The sequence below is a fragment of the Homarus americanus genome, unplaced genomic scaffold (genome assembly GCF_018991925.1).
Source record: "Homarus americanus isolate GMGI-L3 unplaced genomic scaffold, GMGI_Hamer_2.0 scaffold45562, whole genome shotgun sequence".
Classification (NCBI taxonomy): Eukaryota; Metazoa; Arthropoda; class Malacostraca; order Decapoda; family Nephropidae; genus Homarus; species Homarus americanus.
Genome location: NW_024744839.1, coordinates 8854177 through 8874975, shown reverse-complemented (window position 1 = coordinate 8874975; position 20799 = coordinate 8854177). Strand labels below are relative to the sequence as shown.

General features: G+C 38.8%; 1 protein-coding gene across 1 annotated transcript; it reads right to left on the bottom strand.

Moving 5' to 3' along the window:
• Positions 1–239: 239 nt before the first annotated feature.
• Positions 240–19020, bottom strand: LOC121878164 (60S ribosomal protein L37a-like). The gene is made up of 3 exons (XM_042384193.1): positions 18918–19020; positions 18559–18687; positions 240–415 (listed from the first exon to the last, which is right to left on the bottom strand). Exons 1-3 carry the CDS (start codon positions 18918–18920, stop codon positions 260–262), a joined length of 288 nt encoding a protein of 95 aa, XP_042240127.1. The 5' UTR covers positions 18921–19020; the 3' UTR covers positions 240–259.
• Positions 19021–20799: the final 1779 nt, after the last annotated feature.

Sequence of the window (20799 nt, the reverse complement as noted above, 5' to 3'; positions counted from 1 at the left end):
TCGGAAAAATATGCATTACTGGCCATCTCGGACACAAAGGCAAGCTAAAAATAGTTGCTAAGTGCTTAAGTGACCATTAGCGCTTGCCATCACAACAAGCCAGGGAAGTTTCCCGAGGGTCAATATATAGCTTGGAAAAATTTATTTTTCTTGATTTACCACTGGGTGGCAAGTACTGCCAACAGCACCCTAGCGATTATAAAGAAAAAAGAACGTACTGTACTGTATAATAAAAATCATTTCTAAATAATCAATTTATTTATGCTGCTTCTTTCTCCTTCAAATCCTTGTTCCTCCTAATAAAGGATCGCACACCAGCAGCAGCGACAGTAGAGTATGTATATGCACCTCCAGCAACTGTGCGACGGCAAGGCTTGCAGGACCAAATACCAGTTGCTTTACGACGCATTGCCTCCTGAAAATGAAAAACAGGATTAATCAAGAGACCAATTATTTGTAACCTGCTTTACAGGCATTAGTCAATACCTGCATGTACTGTACTTACACATCCCTCTTTAAACTACTTGTACAGGAAAAACAATACCCTGTAGTAATTTAAATACTAAATAAAAATCTAAGTACGGTACTGTACATACAATGCAGTGGAAAATTTATTACCGGTATTTATATCAATATGGTGGAAGCATAAAGAGTTAGGAAAGAACAAAACCAATAGAGAGAACAATCTTAGCAAATGCTAAATATAAAAGATGTAGTAGAATGAAAAGCACATACAGTACCTGTACACGAGATGAGAAAACAATAAGTGATACTGTATGACTGGCCTACAGAAATTGGGACATACAGTATCAAAATTTTACGTTTATTTTCCAAACCCAATTTTCAGGGATGTCATGTACAGGGTAAAAGACTGACCCCGGGGTTGCCCCCAGTTACACATTTCAAAGGTAGAGTATTCAAAGTAACAAAATTAGCAAATTTAATCTTGATATATATATATATATATATATATATATATATATATATGCGCCTGTTAACGTCCTAGATACGTTCATAGAAACGTGACGTTAACCGAAATGGACGTTGTCCGAAAGTACAGAACTTATGGGATTTATTCTAATTGGTTCAAGGCACCCAACCCCTAAGTTTTCCATTTTACGACCATTTGGACCCAATATATATATATATATATATATATATATATATATATATATATATATATATATATATATATATATATATATATATATATATATATATATATATATATATATATAATGTTATGGTAAATATCATAGACACATAGGCATGGCTAAGTTTATTACAAAGTGATGAAAAGGATATGCTCAATACTGTACAATGGGTAGTCCACAAAACATGTAGCTGTGTGTTTCTTTATTTGAGTGCCCCGTCATAGGAGTCCGTTTTCTCTCGCTTCAGGACGCCTGAGTCCTCCGTTTTCTCTTAATCTTAGAGTGCAGCCGAGACTTCGTTATTCCTTAGTAATGACACAGAATTTGATATTGCAACTGGGGTTGCAATTGTTGAGGCAACTTAGATATGTCTGATTACAGTTGGAATATTCAACATCCATTGTGAGTGATGTTTAAAGCTACAACTGTCTTTATGGTTGGTAAAACTTGTCAAGTCTGTCAGTCTGAATGGCATGTGTTTGTACACCTGCTTTCATTCAGACCCACTTAAGATATATAATGTTATGGTAATTATCAGAAACACACATAGGTATGACTAGGGTGATGAAAAGGATACGCTCAATACTGTACGTACAGTGGATAGTCCACAAAACATGTAGCAAGCTATGTCTATCTTTATTTGAGTGCCCTGTCATAGGAGTCCGTTTTCTCTCGCTATGGGATTAAAGGCCAGATTTTCAAGAAATTCCCAGAATTCTACAATCAAGCCAACAGTAATAGGTAGGACAGGACACACTATTAAACACACATTAACATTCGACAGCACAACATCACACGCTATTGTTGGATAAGTGTCTTATTATTATTTGATATATATAAATACACTGAAGTTCACGAAAACCATTAATAATTTTTTCTTGCAAAGTATTATGATATTTTTCAAACATTTACTGTTAGTGGCTAGGCAAGGTTTTGTGTAGACTGATTTCTCATGTTTATTTAACCCTGACGGATGATTTTAATTTAATGAGTTCAGATATTACTGATTTGAAGATTTATGATAACGTTTCACATAATTCTGACGACACACTCAAGTCTGACACTGTACTAGTTACTGGTACTAGTGTGAATACTGAACACAATAGAATTAATAGATTCGCAAGAAATGCAAGCGCCCTTACTGCGAGACATTTCTGTTGAGAGTAGTGAACACCTAAGTGATCAATCGCATGACGATTTATGTCGTGGAACCCTAAGGTCAGGTAATATGTACAATACAACACCTGATTATGGGCAGTATACCTCTCAGTCTACAGAATCTCACAGTGTGTCAAAGATTACTTTCCCTCTTGCATCCACGCATCTTTCAGTTAGAGCTACCGGGTAAGTTGTCTAGCAACTCACTAACCATGGCTACATCTTATATCAGCATGTCATCTAACCAACCTAATATTGTTCAAGTATTGCCGCGCAGTGATCGCATCCGCAAGTTTAAGGCGGAGGATGACTATCATGTAACCACATTTTTAAGGTTATGTGAAGATGTAATGAAAAACATTCAAATAACAGGTGATAATGAACGCAAAGCATTTGTACGCGGTCACATCAAAGAAGGAAGTTATGCTAACCAACATTTGGATGCTAGTGGTCTTGCACATCCTACTTATGAGAAGTTTAAGAAGACTTTAATTGGTCTATTTGAATTAGGTGCACAGCAGGGTCACCTGAACTGGATGTTTAGGTGGGTTATCATCTGCCACGGACGATACGCGCTGAAGACACGATGAGATGTGTCTCCCTTGCTGGCAAGGTCTGTCAAGATATCTTAACCAATTTTCGAAGTTCACCCTGGGTGGATGAGCACAATAATGTCTAGACAGTTTTGCACAATTAATAGAGTTCCTTGGTTTCATTCTAACAATCCGTGACTTGGCATATACAGTCATGCGCCGGTTAATGTCCTAGATACGTTCTTGAAAACGTGATGTTAACCGAAATGGACGTTGTCCGATCATCACAAACTTTTTATTTATACTTACGTGTATGTGGAATACAGTGGTCCCTCGGTTAACGATTTACCTTCCATAAGATTCTTAACTTCGGTTAACGAGCAATCCCTCGATTAACGAGTTTTTTACGAGCCGACTTCAACATGTTTTCACTTGCATTTGGCGGTCCACCAGCTGTAGTATTAGTCCGCCAATACAGTAATCGGTTTTAGGGCTTAAATTCCTTACTATTTTAGTAAATATCAAGAAGTTTATACTATTCAATAATTTTAAAAGTTTAATATTAAGTTTTTTTTAGACATCTTAACAATTATTGAACATAATTGAAGGTAAAGAAACTAGTTTCTGGCGTGCCATCCAGCCTGTTAACACACCAGACAGGCGTTAGTCTCTCTCTGTTTTCAGTGGAGGTAACATCTTGCTTGAGACCTCTTCAACTAAATGCTTTTTTTCTGTGTTTCCAAGCAAATTATTGGTCATTTTGAAATATATTTTACATATTGACAATATATAATGCAGTGCAGTGTTGATTCAAAGAAGAAAATAATCTTGAAATACACCAAGAGAACTAAAATTTTATGGGTGAAATGGTGCCATGGGGTGACTTCTCTTCCACCCCAATGCCTTCTCTTCTTCCTTCTCCTCCACCCCCATTCTAATTCCCATCATCATCATCCAGGAGCCTTCTACATACACACCTCAAAGTAAGTGTACTTTTCTACTTTTTTTGTTGAAGCTAGGCAATTTTCGGTGAGCTGGAACCAATTACCCAAAAACCCATTGAAACAATGGTTTCGGTTAACGAGCAACCTGCTGGAACGGATTGTGCTCGTTAACCGAGGGACCACTGTACTATACTATACGTACATATGCACTTTTACTCTCAAATCACTGTAATATGATACAGGTGATTAATTTTTACCTCTTGTGCAAAATACATGACGTTTATATTAAAATTATTCACTGTTTTACAAGGATTCCAGCAACGCCAAGCAGATGGGGTAGAGAGAGGGTGGGAGCGAGCGAGGGGGGTGTGGGGGGAGGGGAGGTAGTACGTTTGACAGTTGGCACAGGCCCCGGTCTAACGCGTGTATATTTATCAGTTCTTAGGTGACTAAGCTTCTCTCTTATAAAAAGCCAGTGAAATGACCTGGGTGACTATAATTAACATAGCTGGGATTCTTGTAACATACTGATTAATTTGAATATAAACATGTTATAATTTGCACTAGACAAAACAATTTTAGTACCATAATCAAATTAGTACATGTGCACTCCAGCTTTGCACTAAGGTCATTTATTTATATTACATTTCTTTTAGTATGGCGTGTGCATGTAAATAGATGAAAATAAATGAAGAAATCTATGTAAGTCTACCCAAAAATAGTTGAAAAACTTTTTTATGAAATGTACTACAGTACTGTACAATAATGTAAATTTTTTTATCTCTTGAGCAAAATATATGATGTTTATATTCAAATTATTGGCTGCATTGCAAGGATTCCAGCAATGCAAATTATAATCTCCTAACTTTAGTCTGAGATATTATATAAGATAAAAACTGCAAGCCTTAAAGCCTGGCTGAGGGGAGGGAGGGGACTGCAGGAACCAGCCACACAACCCAGCGAGGGGTTGGGGGGGGTGGAGGTGATAAGTTTGAGGGGAAGGTCTCTGTGTTTATTTAACAGTCCTACTAAGCTTCTCTCATTTTAAAATGCCAGTGATATGACCAAGGAGAATATAATTAACATAGCTGGGATCCTTGTAAGATACTGTACTGATTTATTTGAATATAAACATGTTGTAATTCGCACTTGACATAACAATTTTAGTACCAAATTTGTACATGTGCTCTCCAGCTTTGCACTAAGGTTATTTATTTCTTTTAGCATGGTGTGTGCATGTAAATGGATGAAAATAAATGAAGAAATTTATGTAAATCTACCCAAAAATACAGTTGGAAAACTTTTTATAAAATGTACTACAGTATTGTACACTAATGCACTAAATTTTTTATATCTTGAGCAAAATATATGATGCTTATATTCAAATTAATCTCTGTCTTGCAAGGATTTCAGCAATGCAAATTATATTATCCTAACTTTAGTCTGAGATATTATATAAAATAAACAACCTTTAGTCTGAGATATTATATAAAATAAACAGAGAAATCACCAATCTTTTATCTTGAACACGAGGGTGGTGGGAAGAGGGGGGGGGGGACAGAATGTCTGGCGTTTATTTGTTTATTTATTTGAGATAAGATTTGACAGTTGGCGCTGGGTGAATATAACTTACATTGGAGGGATTCTTGTAAGATAGTAATTTATTTGAATGTTTTTTTTTCCAAATTAAATTTTAATTGTTAATTCCTTGATAGAGGAAGCGGGATCCTAGTGCTGTCACTTGGTACCCCTGTACCATAACACCAGAAGCAACTGGCCAGTGTCACAAGTATATACAGTACAGTCATCCCTTGGTTATCGCGCCTAATTGGGACCCCGCCGATAACAAAAGTACAGAACCTATGGGATTTATTCTAATTGGTTCAGGCACCCAAGACCCAACCCCAAGTTTCCCATTTTACGACCATTTAGACCCACTAAATATATATATAATGTTATGGCAAATATCATAAACACACACGGGCATGGCTAGGTTTATTACAAAGTGATGAAAAGGGTACGCTTAATACTGTAGTCCACAAAACATGTAGCTATGCTTTTTTTATTTGGTCCCCCGTCATACGAGTCCGTTTTCTCTCATCAGGACGTCATACGAGTCCGTTTTCTCTCACATCAGAACGCCTGAGTCCTCCTTTTTCTCTTAATCTTAGTGTGCACCAGAAACTTTACTATTTTTAGTAATGCCACAGAATTTGAAACTGCAACCCAAATTTCAATTGTTGAGGCAACTAGATATGTCTGATTACAGCAAATGTGTTATTGTCAATTTGTAGGTGAAAGATTTTATCCTCAATAGATGTAGGTTAACATTTCACCTCTAGGCAAATGCTTAAAAAAAGCCTAAGTAAGGAAGCATATTCCTTTAACACATAATATCTGACCAGTATGGGGAGGATCATCATGTCTCCGTCAGGGGGTCATGGAGTGGTCCAGCAGGCGTCACTTGGGGGGGGGGCATGGACGTATATGCGATCGGACGTTAACCGGCGCATGACTGTATTCATGCAAAGACAAGATTATAAGCCAGATGAGGACATTTTGGATTATGCAGCCAAGATCGCTACTAAATCATCACGTACTCCCCTAGCAAGGACAATAACACCTGTAGCGTCAATTCTACAATGAGTTCCTAAGAACTCGGCAACAAAGAAGCAACATTTAGTATGCACACATTGTAAGAAAAATGGTCAGTATGCACACATTGTAAGAAAAATGGTCATACTGTAGATTTTTGTTACCAACTCCAACAACATGGTGCTAAGCCTAAAAACAAACCAACCCCTCAACCACCACAGCGACTAGGTCTACCTACGACTTATGCAACAGCTGCTCAAACCAGGTCTGTTTCAGACCACAGAAGACGTGTGGTGTTTATACCATGATTCTCCCACCCATACTACGGAGGATTGTGTGGCAGTCCAACGATGTAGACAAATAGGGATGGAGTTACCCCAGGTATCCCACCACGGTAAGTCGTGTTGCCAAACAGCCTACACAAATCCCAATTGGTAGTGTTCACCTTCAATTAAACAAACCAGCCAGGAGAGGATAGATCAAATAACACATGTTAAGGTGATTGATCACCCGAAAGGCAAGACTAGGCTCCTGGAGTTGCTTGCCGACTACCGAAACATTGTAGCTTTACCTGAGGAACAGCTAGGTCACACAAATTTAACCTCACATCACATATCCCTAAAACAAGGCACAAACCCAATTTACATACCAGCTTACCGATTACCACATAGCCAGAGCGCTGTAGTCCATGACATGGTTCAGGATATGTTGGATCAAGAGGTTATCACACATTCAAAATTCCCTTTCAATAGTCCCTAAGAAGGATGGAGGTTGGCGCCAAGTAATTGATTTTAGGCGCGTCAATGAAAATACTATCCCAGATAGGTATCCAATGCCTGTCTTGAGTGATATTTTACAATCCTTAGGCAAGGATAATGCTGTATTTAGCAACCATGATTTGCTTAGCGGTTATTGGAAAATACCTCTGGATGGAAAATCTTGAGAGATTACGGCTTTAGCACTCCATTTGGGCATTTTTAATTTCTGAGGATGCCTTTCAAAGGGTGATCAACACCTTTTTTGCAGGGTTGATAGGTACCACAGTATGTGCCTACTTAGATGATCTCATCGTAGTCAGTAAGGATGTATAGTGAACCCTCACTTTACGCGGTCAATTGAACCCACGGAGACCCGCGTAAAGTGAACAACATAACATATGGGATTAAATGAAATAGAGACCGGCTGACCCCCAAACTCCACTTTTTCCGACAATTCCTATGTTCTAGAAAAAATAACATCTTAATTTTATGATGGTACATGCACACAATTAATACTTAAGAGAAATAGAGAAATACAGTCGCCAAGTTAATGTCCATTCAAATAATGGACTCAACTCCCTCCCCCTCTTCTCACACTACACTGGCTGGCTCTTCCCCCTCTGAGAAATTTTTGGGAGAAAACCACTAGATTTTAAGGTATAGTAATAAATAATACCTCAAACTAAAGTTAGGACAATATAATTGACATTGCTGGATTCCTTGTAAGACCAGGAATATTTTGAATATAAATGTCATATATTTTGCACAAAAGATAACATATTTACTCAGAGTAAACAAAATAATTACATTAGATCTAAAATTTGTATGTCTAATGCAAAATCTATGATGTTTATATTCAAAATGATCATCAAATTGTAAGAATTCCAGCAATGTAAATTATATTTTGGCCGGGTAATTTGTATGAATTTTATGAGCTAAAACAAATACCTTCAGTAAATAAAAAAAATAAAATATTCTTCACAACACTATCTGTCAATCAAAGTACCCCACCTTGCCTCTCCCCCTCTTCCAACCTCGCCAGATGGTCGGTTGGTCCCTACCTCCCTCCCTCCCCCCCACCAACCCTCCCTACCAGATAAATGTTTGGGAGAAACCAGAATATTTACCCTTTTAGTAATAAATAATACCTCAGACTAAAGTTAGGATAATATAATTGACATTGCTGGATTCCTTGCAAGACCAGGAATATTTTGAATATACACTTCATATATTTTGCACAAAAGATAACATATTTGCTGAGTAAACAAAATACTTGCATTAGATCTAAAATTTGTATGTCTAATGCAAAATCTATGATGCTTATATTCAAGATGATCATCAAATTGTAAGAATTCCAGCAATGTAAATTATATTCTGGCTGGATAATTTGTATGAATTTTATGAGCTAAATAAAAAAAATTATACTTCACCCGCGTAAAGGGGTACACGCACCGCGGAATGTGAGCATCCCGGGTTCCGGCAGGGTATTGCGGAAACGCGGAATGTGGGACCGCGTAAAGTGAGGGTTGACTGTATATGCATACAGTGGTTCCTCGGTTAACGAACACAATTCGTTCCAGAAGGTCGTTCGTTAACCGAAACTATTGTTTCAATGGGATTTTGGGTAATTGGTTCTAGCTCTCCGTAAATTACATACAAACTAAAAATAAATGCAGTCAAGTACACTTACTTTGAGGTGTGCATGTAGAAGGCTCCTGGTTGATGATGATGGGAATTAGAAGTGGGGGTGGAGGAGAAGAGAGAAGAGAAGGCAGTGGGGTGGAAGAGAAATCACCCCATGCTTCATGTTGCCATTTCACCCATAAAATTTTAAGTTCACTTGGTGTAATTCAAGATCATTTTCTTTAAATCAACACTGCACTGCACTATATATTGTCAATATGTAAAATAAATTTCAGAATGACCAATAATTATTGTACTGTAAAAATGTAAAAATAGTTTATTTTCAAGTGTCTCAAGCAACATGCTTCCTCCACTGAGCAGACACACAAACTGACGCCATTCTGGGTGAGTCAAGTGGTGTTTGGCACGCTAAAAACTAGTTCCCTGTACTTCAATTATGTTAAATAATTGTTAAAATGACTAAAAAATTTAATATAAGGCTTAGAAAATTATTGAATAGTACAACCTTCTTGATATTTACTCAAATGGTAACGAATTTAAGCCCCAAAACCGATTACTGTATTGGCAGACTAATACTACAGCTGGTGAGCAGGCGAAAACATGGTGGGAAAAATTCGTAAGGAATTCGTTAACCGAATTGAATATTCTTATGGAAGGTAATTCGTTAATTGAAATTTCGTTAACCGAGGGATCACTGTATTGCTAAACTCCGTGAAGTTTTCCAAAAACTTTCAACAGCAGGACTCGGTCAAACTTTCTAAGTGTGAATTTTTAAAATCCAGAATCCAATTCCTTGGTCATGTAGTTGACGGTGACAGCATTCACACAGTTGATGACAATGTTAAGGCTGTTGCCCAGTTCTCACGTCCTACAACTGTTGATAAAGTACGTAGTTTTCTTGGTTTATCTGGATATTACCGTTCTTTTATTAAAGGTTATGCGACATTAGCTTCACCCTTGACTAAGCTACTTAGTAAGGATGCAACTTTTGTATGGAATGCTTAGCAAGAAGATAGTTTTAGTGCAATGAAGACAGCACTTACCAATGCCCCAGTTTTAGCATTTCTTGACTACTCTCAAGAATTTACTTTGTGTACCGACGCCTCAACACAGGGAATCGGCGCTGTACTTATGCAGCTGGACGCAAGAGGAAAATATAGCGCGATTGCTTTTGCCAGTCGTAAACTTAATGGTGCCAAAACACGTTATTCAGTATCACATCTAGAAACGTTAGCTGTTGTTTGGGCACTGAAGAAGTTTAAAGACATAATTTTTTTTTATAAAACAACCATCTATACAGATCACGTGGCAGTGACAGCTGTTTCACGGTAAAAAAAATCTTTCAGGTAGACCAGCACGCTGGTATCAAACCATTCAAGAGTTTGAACCCGAGTTCAAGTATTTACCGGGACAAGCGAATGTGGTCGCAGACGCTTTGTCCAGAAACAGCACCAGTAATGCCTCTATCATTGTTCTCCCACTCACAATTAAGGGATGAACAACGACTTGATCAATTGTGGTCTTCAGTCATTTTCGCTCTAGAGTCGGGGAAGGAGGCTAATCTTCCAAAGTCACCTCTTCCGTTCAATCCAATTGAACTACGAGGGGACATACTCCTTCGCTCCAAGCAGACAACTGAGGGTATTGTTACACAAATTGTCGTACCTGATACACTTCGTTAAACGATACTAACGTATCACAATACTCCCCAAGCAGGTCACCCCGGACGTGACAAATGTCTGACGGAGGTCAGAAAGAAGTATTTTTGGAATACTATGAAGAAAGGCATAGAATTGCATATTGCTAAGTGTTTGTCATGTGCTCAGCATAAGGGTACTACAAGGTCACTGACTCCAATTCTACAATATCCAACACGACAGCACTGATGCAGCCTATGGACCATGGCATCATCGCCACATTCAAGGAGTATTATTTACACAATACCATGGCCCAGCTGCTCAAGGCTACAGACGGAGAAAATAAACCTACGATCCGAGAATATTGGCGCGGCATCAACATTCTTCATGCAATTGACAACATTGGCAAGGCATGGGAAGAGGTTTCAGAAAGTTGTCTGAATGGTGTGTGGCGTAAACTGTGCCCCGAGTGCGTCAACAGTTTTACGGAATTCTCGGACTTAGTCCCAGCTTTGAATAGGGATATCCTCAGCTTGGCTAGACAGGCAGGCTTTCATGAGCTGGAATCAGAGAATATTAAGGACGTCCTGGCATCCGATACAAAAGAGCTCACTAACGAAGATCTGCAACAATTAACAGAAGTCCTGTTGAAGACGACGACGAAGAAGAACCTCAATGAACGCTAACTTCAAAGAGGTTGGCAGAATCGTTGAACATGTTCCAGCAAGCACTGCAAATGCTTCTTGATGACGACCCAAACATAGAACATAGCTCAAAGATTCAACCCAGCATTGAAGAAAGCCTTGGTTGTTACACCGAGATGTATAAGGAGAAGATGAGTCGCATAAAGCAGTCAACACTGGATTCATTTTTTCATCACGGGACGGCAGAAACAGCAGCAGCATCTTCACAACAGCCGGCCGCCGAGGAGGAGCACACAACAACGGAGGAGGAGCAAGCAGCGGTAGAGGAACCCCAGTCAGAGCAGGAGGAGGAGGAGGCAGCCACAGAGTCTCGGTGACTCACCACCCTCCTCCTCCTCCTCTGCTCTTGCCATCCTTCTCCTCCTCCGCTCCACCACACACTCACTCTACCACCTCCGCCCATCGGTGAGTACCAATACAAACTTAGTAGTGTAGTTATATACAGTATACTATTCTCTATAGAAATGGTAATGATTTATTGTATATGAAATTTTTTTATGGGGCAACGGGAGGGTCAGGAACGTAACTTCTGTATTCTATCTATTTCTTAGGGGAAAACTGATCCGCTTAACGTCGCATTTTCAGGAACGTAACCCTGAAGTTAGGCGAGGACTCCCTGTATATCGGAATTTGCTTTTTTCGGAGATGCCCTGGTCACCAGAAATACTTCTATAAAAAAAATTAGGGGGGGGAGGGAGGGTCTAATAAATAAAAATCTTAAGAAATGAGCCACACTTACTGAATACTGTACATTGGTCTATTCAGATTTGTTATAGGTCTACTGAGAACTAAGACACTTGTGTATGTAAGCAGGCTGGGGTTGACCAGGTGTTGCCGCATTTGTCAGGTTTATTCATTTATTGATCCAGTATTATATTCTCATATGATTGGCCTCTTATGGTTTATGGTTCATCATGATTAATATAACATCTAAAGTAATAGAGAAAAATACAATACTGTATGTGATATGACTTTAAAATAAAAGGATAAGCTGTATTGAAAGGTATTCAATCAGGATGAATTTGTGCAAGAGCTTTCAGTAGACCAGTTTACGACAGGGGTCACTATAACACACTGTATATAGTATCTGATATGAAGATACCTTCTTAAAACTGTTATTTATTACCTTTGAGTGTTATATGTTGACTCAGTTTGGCTACTTGTACACATAGACAAATGATTAATGAGTAAACCAGGGTATATGCAGATGCATAATGCTGTACACTACAATATAACGTATTGATGTTAAATAGCACTACAATAGGATTTATTAAAGTGATAATAAATACACAACTGTACTGTACTAATTTACTAAGTGCTGAAGAGACATTGTGGTAAGCTAATTGCTGTTTGCTCTTTGTAAACAATGACTCATGGTTTTCAGTGTGACTTTTTTCAGGAAAGCCAATTCTTTGAGGATAATATTTTATCAACCTGGCACCAAATGACCCTAAATTACAGGGCTGTGGAATCGAAGACAAAACATTCGACTCCGACTCCTCAAATTTTTATGCTTCCGACTCCGACTCCTTGGCCTATTTGTAACAACTATTTCTACCACCCTAATTGTAATTTGTATGTTGTAACCTGCATAGGTAAAAAGTAAAACACCGTGGCTATACTGCTACAGCTTTATTAATGATCTGGACGATATTTAAGAACTACAAAAAGATGATAGGCTTGACTTTCAAAGCTTCAATCAAAAGAAAAATAAATTTATTAAGAATTCAAGATATTAACTAGAAAACACCATTTACATGTATATCTAAAAGTTCGATCTCAGCATATGAATTTTGTTTAAGCTCATAATCTGATGTGGATCTAAATGATGATCCTACAATTCCTTTTAAAGTAAAGTTATATATTTATGTACATTAAAGAAATGAATACCTTATTAAGGAAAATGGATAAACCTTACATGATTAAGTTATTAAATTAAATTTGCCTTAATCTCACCAAAAACAGGTTGTAGCTAATTGTTGTGTAGCTGAGAGCCTCTGTGCAGTTTTCAACGAAACAAAATTTGATATAATTCAAAATTTCAAATGGTAAAGAAGAGACTATCGTCCAAAATTATAGTGCTATACTGTGCCTGCTACAATAAATTCATAATAATGCTTATAAAATGGAAATAAATTCTTTTAATAATTTAAGAAAATTAGTGGGATCAGTGGAATCACTGCAATGAATATGCCTGAGTTCATATATTTGTTCTTAGGAACAGAATAGCTTCAGTCGGAGTCGGCGTCTGGACAATTTTACCGACTCCACAAGCCGAAATTTCCTCCGACTCCACAGCCCTGCTAAATTATATAAGAATTGTGGTGGAATTGCATAAAGAAGTGTAAAAGGAATCTTGTGGGAGAGAAAGGGAGGGAGCCACCCATCCATGCTACCCCCACCCCCCTCCCTTCTGCTCCCAGATAAACATTGGTCTTCCCCATACAGTAATACCCCGCTTTACGCGTTTTTTTTACTTGTTTCTACATTTACGCGGTACCCCGCCAGAACCGGAATGTTCACTTTACGCGGTGAATACAGGTACTCGTATACGCGGGAAGCGGCGTGGGCAGGGTGAGCACAAGGTCGCCCAGTCATCAAAACATTACCGAGTTCTTCACCTGCCACAGCCGGCCCAAGTCAGTGATAGTGAGGATATGGACTTATTATGGACTTTGAGGGGTTTGACAAAGAGGCCCTGCAAGCCTCTGTGGTGGATAGTGATACAATTGATACAAGTGACACAGGTGAGGGCCAATAATCTGCCCTCTGCCTCGGAACCAACCCCCCATCCCCGTGTGCCCAGCCATCTTTTCTACTAATGTAAGTGTTAAAAAACCTAATATTATTGATATTTCTCTTAATTATTAATTGTGTGTGCATACCATCATAAAATTAGGAAGTTATTTTTACTACAACGTAGGTATTGTGTCTGAAAAAGTGGAGTTTCGGGGTCGGCCCGGTCTCTATTTCAATTAATCCCATATGTTATGTTGTTCACTTTACGCGGGCCGCCGTGGGTTCAATTGACCGCGTAAAGTGAGGGTTCACTGTATGTATGTATGAATGTATATATATATATATATATATATATATATATATATATATATATATATATATATATATATATATATATATATATATATATATATATATATATATATATATATATATATAAGAAGGTTCCAGAAGGTCGTTCGTTAACCGAAACCATTGTTTCAATGGGTTTTTGGGTAATTGGTTCCAGCTCACCGAAAATTTCCTAAATTCAACAAAAATGGTAGAAAAGTTCACTTACTTTGAGGTGTGTATGTAGAAGGCTCCTGGATGATGATGATGATGATGGGATTTAGAATGGGGGTGGAGGAGAAGGAAGAAGAGAAGGCATTGGGGTGGAAGAGAAGTCACCCCATGGTGCCATTTCACCCATAAAATTTTAGCTCTCTGGTTTAATTCAAGATTATTTTCTTTAAATCAACGCTGCACTGCATTATATATTGTCAATATATAAAATATATTTCAAAATGACCAATAATTTGCTTGGAAACACAGAAAAAAAGCGTTTAGTTGAAGAGAGTCTCAAGCAAGATGTTACCTCCAGTGAAAACAGAGAGAGACTGACGCCTGTTTGCTGTGTTAAGAGGCTGGATGCCGCGCATTAAACTAGTCACTTTACCTTCAATTTTGTTCAATAATTGTTAAAATGACTAAAAAATTGAATATTAAACTTTTAAAATTATTGAATAGTATAAACTTCTTGATATTTACAAAAATAGTAAGGAATTTAAGCCCTAGAACCGATTAATGTATTGGCGGACTGATACTAAAGCTGGTTGCCCGGTCAGTGCAAGCGAAAACATGTTGAGGTCGGTTCGTAAGAAGTTCGTTAAGCGAATTTTTTTTCGTTAACCGAATTGAAGATCCTCATGGAAGGCAGTTCGTTAATCGAAATTACGTTAACCGAGGTGTTCGTTAAACGAGGGGTCACTGTATATATATATATGTGCAAGTAAATCAAAACTGTAGGTGCACGTGATCCAAGTATATGCTGATAACCACAAGGAAACAAGAAAACAAGAAGTTCCCAATAGCTTTCATGTCAATTCACATCTTCAGGGGTGAGTACAGACTAAGGAGTAATACTTGACAAGGCTAATATATACAGTAGAGGAGAGTGAGATCAAGTCCCTAGAGGACAGCAGGTGTCCACTCTCCTCTATTGTATATATTAGCCATGTCAAGTATTTCTCCTTAGTCTGTACTCACCACTGTAGATGTGAATTGACACGAAAGCGCGCTTGGGAACTTCATGTTATCTTGTGGTTATCAGCATATATATATATATAGTCAACCCTCGCTTTACGCGTTTCCACGTTTACGCAGTACCCTGCCGTAACCGGAATGCTCACTTTCCGCGTGTGTGTACCCTTTTACGCGGAGAGCGGCGCGAGCAGGGTGCGCACAAGGTCGCCCAGTCATCAAAACATTACCGAGTTCTTCACCCGCCACCGCCGGCCCAAATCAGTGATAGTGAGGATATGGACTTATATGGACTTTGACAGAGAGGCCCTGCAAGCCTCTGGTGGATAGTGATACAATTGATACAGGTGAGGGCCAATAATCTGCCCTCTGCCTCGGAACCAACCCCCCATCCCCGTGTGCCCAGCCATCTTTTCTACTAATGTAAGTGTTAAAAAACCTAATATTATTGATATTTCTCATAATTATTAACTGTGTGTGCATACCATCATAAAATTAAGAAGTTATTTTTACTACAACGTAGGTATTGTGTCTGAAAAAGTGGAGTTTGGGGGTCGGCCCAGTCTATTTCAATTAATCCCATATGTTCTGTTGTTCACTTTACGCGGGCCTCCATGGGTTCAATTGACCGCGTAAAGAAGGGTTACACTGCACTGTATACTTACTGATTTGTTTACAATTAGCTGGAACCGAAAAATCAATGTTCTTATGCATGTCTATATTTTGTTGTCTTATGACCATTTTAAACATTTACATAGCCCAGTTTATAAATTGAAACTGCCAAATCCATTAGTCTGAAATCTGTTGTGCAATGTTTGTGTGATGGAATAACCTACTTATGTAATGAGATGGAACCATTTTAAAGCCTGCATTACATTTCCCGCTTTCACTGCACTTGCCTACAAGATTTACATAATCTTTTTTTGTAATCATAGAAAGCTAAATTGCATGGTATATAGAATAATACCTGTAGGTATGGATTATCTCTTGTATTGGGTGTAAGTAAACTTGGGTACAACTTATATCGCGAGTTGGGTAGGGGTTATCTTGGGTACAAGTCGACTTTTTTGGGTACGAGTTGACCCTAACCCGAATCGTGTGGTCAGCCTCCACAAGAATATAAATGGTATTATTGCGTTTACACACCGTTCATTCCTACCACTAATCTATCACATATTCGAATAAGACGTCTAATTATAAGATAATTTTCATCTATTACATTACCGGCGGAAATGTATAATAACGGAGATAGCTTACCCAAAATTTTCTATTTTCTTCTATTAATCTTCCTCCATTATCGCCTGCCTCTCCTCCAACACTGCGTGTCTCCTGCGTCTCCTTCATAAATCATCACGCGCATGCGTTCCCATACACGTCCAATCAAAAGCGTTTTTGAAATGAATTTAAATGATTTTGGGTTTAATTCGTGGTATATTTGGCCCAAACAAATTCGAGTTTAATTTGGGTCCCATATTTCGAAATTCAAGTTCAGTTCCGACCATGGAAGTCTGCGATGGGTGTCAAATTATATGGAGCTGATAGCGAATTTTTTTGGAAAAAATTGAAAAAACTATAGCATTTTTTCGTTTGCATGGTGTTCTTCCAACCTCAGTAAAGTGTACTAAGAGCAAGACAATGTAAATATCGCAAAGACCAACATATGTGGCGTTGTGTAAGAATCTCAGAATCCAATGACGAACAAGAACCAGGCCAATAAGGTAAGAAAGAGGTGATTCCAGCATATGGTGAGTCAGTTCAGTTAGGTTAGGTTTTTGTTTTTCTAGTGTTTTTTGGTGCATTTTGCCATGATTTTATTTCGAAAAACGTCCAACGAAAAAAAAAATCGCTAAAAAACCCCATATAAATAGCTGTTAAGAGTATTTCTTACCTTACTGCGAGTCAAGGACCAGAATACGTCGTGGTTTCCTCTGTTCTCTAGTTTCATTATTTTTAGAATGAAATAATGCAATAAACTTCCAATAATCGAAATCGCACCCAGCACAACAGGGCTCCATATCGTAACTGATTAAAAATGTCCCGCATCTTAGCACCCATGATGAATACATAAGAACATAAGGAGTCTGCAATAGGCCGATTGGCCTGTGCATGGCAGCTCCTGTCGAAAGTTACTACCACTCTCTATCATCCATGAATCTATCTAGCCTCCTTTTGAAACTTTCCAGAGTTCCCACACTTACTACAAAGTTGCTAAGCTTGTTCCAATCGTCCACCACCCTATTTGTGAACCAGTTTCTTCCTATCTCCCTCCTAAACTTAAACTTATCCAACTTAAATCCGTTGCTCCGAGTCCTATCCTGCTCGGATATTATAAGAACTTTTTCTATATCCCCTTTATTGATTCCTTTCACCCAGTTAAATACTTCTATCATATCTCCCCGCACTCTTCGTCTTTCTAGGGAATGCAAGTTAAGTTTCTTTAACCTATCCTGATATGGAAGGTTTCTAAGTCCCGGAATCATTTTCCACTGCACCGACTCTAGTGAATTGATATCCATTCTATAATAAGGGCACCAGAACTGAAACACATAATCGAGGTGCGGCCTGACTAGCGCAAGATATAGTTGCAATAAGACCTCTGCACTCTTATCACTTACACTTCTAGATATAAAACCCAATACTCTGTTTGCCTTATTTCGAACATTAATGCACTGTTTTTTAGGCCAAAGGTCTGGGCTTACAAGTACCCCTAGGTCTCTTTCACAAGTCGACTTCTCTAGGTTGATGTTGTTAAGGCTGTATAAATTATCAATATTTGTTCTTCCAATATTAAGTACGCTGCACTTGCTGGTGTTGAATTTCACTTGCCATTTGAACATTAATTGGTCGAACCAAGTTATTTTTTTATTGGATCAATCTTATCAGTCGTCAATATTAACCAAAATGAACGAAATTTAACAACTTCTCGTGGTAGCAGTGCTCTCATACATTACCGAAAAAATTAAGGAAATCCAACAACTTCTGGTGGTTGAGCTGTTCTCAGACATTACTCTTCTATGAAATTTTCCAAATTAGGTTAGGTTTGGTAAGGAAACGTCATAGAAGTGTCCTAGAATTGTCTATACTATTGATTGCAAAGATAAAATTCCCGAGATTCGGAGCGTGGCAACAAATGCAACTTCCCAAATCAAAAGTGTTACACCTTGATCTTACCTTTCCACAAAAGGTGCAAGTGTGTCTCTTGTGTTGGGTGATTTCCATCTTCTTCACCATTTTACGAAGTGAGGCACCATAACGGGTACCATACTTGCCCACGATACCAGCTTTCTTCGTTCTCTTAGCCTTAGGAATAATAATAAGTACAGTATATGAGAAAAGTAGGTCCCTATCAAAATGTAAACAAATCCACACTCAATTCTTCAGCCTTAGTCTTTTAAATAACAAAGAAATAGTATAAATGTACAATGCTTATGAACACAGAAGTGTCCTCTATTAATTAAATTACAATTTTAACACCATTATCTAGTAAGATGCTTTCGATATTTGTCGATATTCCCATGCACCTCACTCACCATGGTCGTCCGTTTGTTTTGGTCTCCGGAAAGGACGGCGGCGGACGCTAAACGCTCGACAACAAGAATATCCACATTGATATTTTTAGCGTAAAAAGAAAATAACAAAATAACAATACAGTATATATATATATATATTCAGAATTCTTAATGAAAGTTATAAATAACAATGAAGGACTAAGAGTTAATGGTGAATTAATATAAAATATACATCAGACATGCAGATAATACTGTTCTTATCGGTTGAAGAAATGGCTGCTGTGATATTATAAGAACTTTATCTATATCTCCTTTATTGATTCCTTTCATCCACTTAAATACTTCTATCATATCTCCCCGCATATTACGCTCATTAGCCCACAAAACATGTACCTATGCCTTCTTTATTGAGTCTCCCATCTGAGGTATCCGTTTTCTCATCGCTCCCAAGCTTGGGTGCCGTCCATTTTCTCTGACTTCCTGAAACCAACCTCTCTATAAAGTGAATTTGTATGTAAAAGAGAACACCATTCAAGATCCTTTGTGAGTGATGTTGAAAGCTGCAACTGTCTTTATTGTTAGTAACACTTGTTAAGTGAGTGTCGAGTCTGCCAGTATGAATGGCATCCCATGATATTGTGTCCCTGGGGATAACCATGAATTTCCAATTGCTACTGAAGTTAGATTATTTTGATGCCCAGACATCAGAGAATCTGATATTTGTAGTTTAGTTAGTGTCAGTTGTCTATTTAAGAAAGTCATTAATCTCCTGAACTATTCTGTCAACCTGTATAATTGTGGGGGTATGAGATATTGGTTCACACTCAGGATGGGATGGAGAAAGGAAACTCACAATGTGTTCACTGTATACATATTGTATTGGATGTATAATGTAGCTTGTTGCTGGGTAGGTAGCATGGTAATAAGCGTTGAGTAGAGAGAGCTGGGTGGTGAGGGTGCCCAGAGTGAGGGCACGCGGCTTGAGGGACGCCAAGGTCGCTGGCAGGAGCGGCAGCCTCCAGGCTGGCGCAGAGGAGGAGGTGTTGCTTGCTGATGGCACTGTGTAGAAAAAGGAGCTGTTTACAGCGGTGTCAGGCCTTATAAGGCGGGGGTAGGCGTGGGTAGATAGTTGATCCCTGCTCCGTGGGCAGCGCTGGAGGCGTAGGCTGGGGAATTCGAGAAGGTTCGGTGCTTGTAGGGGAGGAATCCACTACATAATCTCCAAAATCTAACGTAACCCTGTGAATAGTTCCTTGTTCACAGCCTTGCTGAGTTTGTGAAACTAGTGTTAACAGCGTGTGTATTTGACGTCCATTTTACTTTTTCCTGGCAAGCCCAATCTCTGATTAGATTATAAAAATAGAAGTAAGAAATTCACCTGACCCATGGCATTGATTTTCATAGTTAAATGTACAGCAACTGAGTTGAATGTAATTTCTGTCATTGCGTGATTTGCCTTTCTGGCATGTGTGGCGCACAGGCCTGAGTTGCCAGTTATCCGTATATAAACTCGTGCATGTGGGGCAGCGTTACATCCACGATTCGCCAGCCAGCCTTCGCCGGGAACGGACCTCTTGTGGGCTTGTGTTATATTTGGTTCACACTCAGGATGGGATGGAGAAAGGAAACTCACAATGTGCTCTCTGTGTACATATTGTATTGGATGTACAGTGCAGTTCGGTGCTGGGAAGTGGCAGCTTGGTTACAAGCGTGATGTAAAGAGAGCTGGTTGGTGAGGGTGCTCAGAGGAGGACCAGCTTGTGGGTCGCCTGCGGGAGCGAGGGCCGCCAGGCAGGAGTGGAGGAGGAGGCGTTGCTTGAAGACTGGCTTTAGGTAGAAAGAGGTAGGTCACCACGAGGTGAGATCTTATATAGCGGAGGTAGGCGTGGCTTAATAATTGACC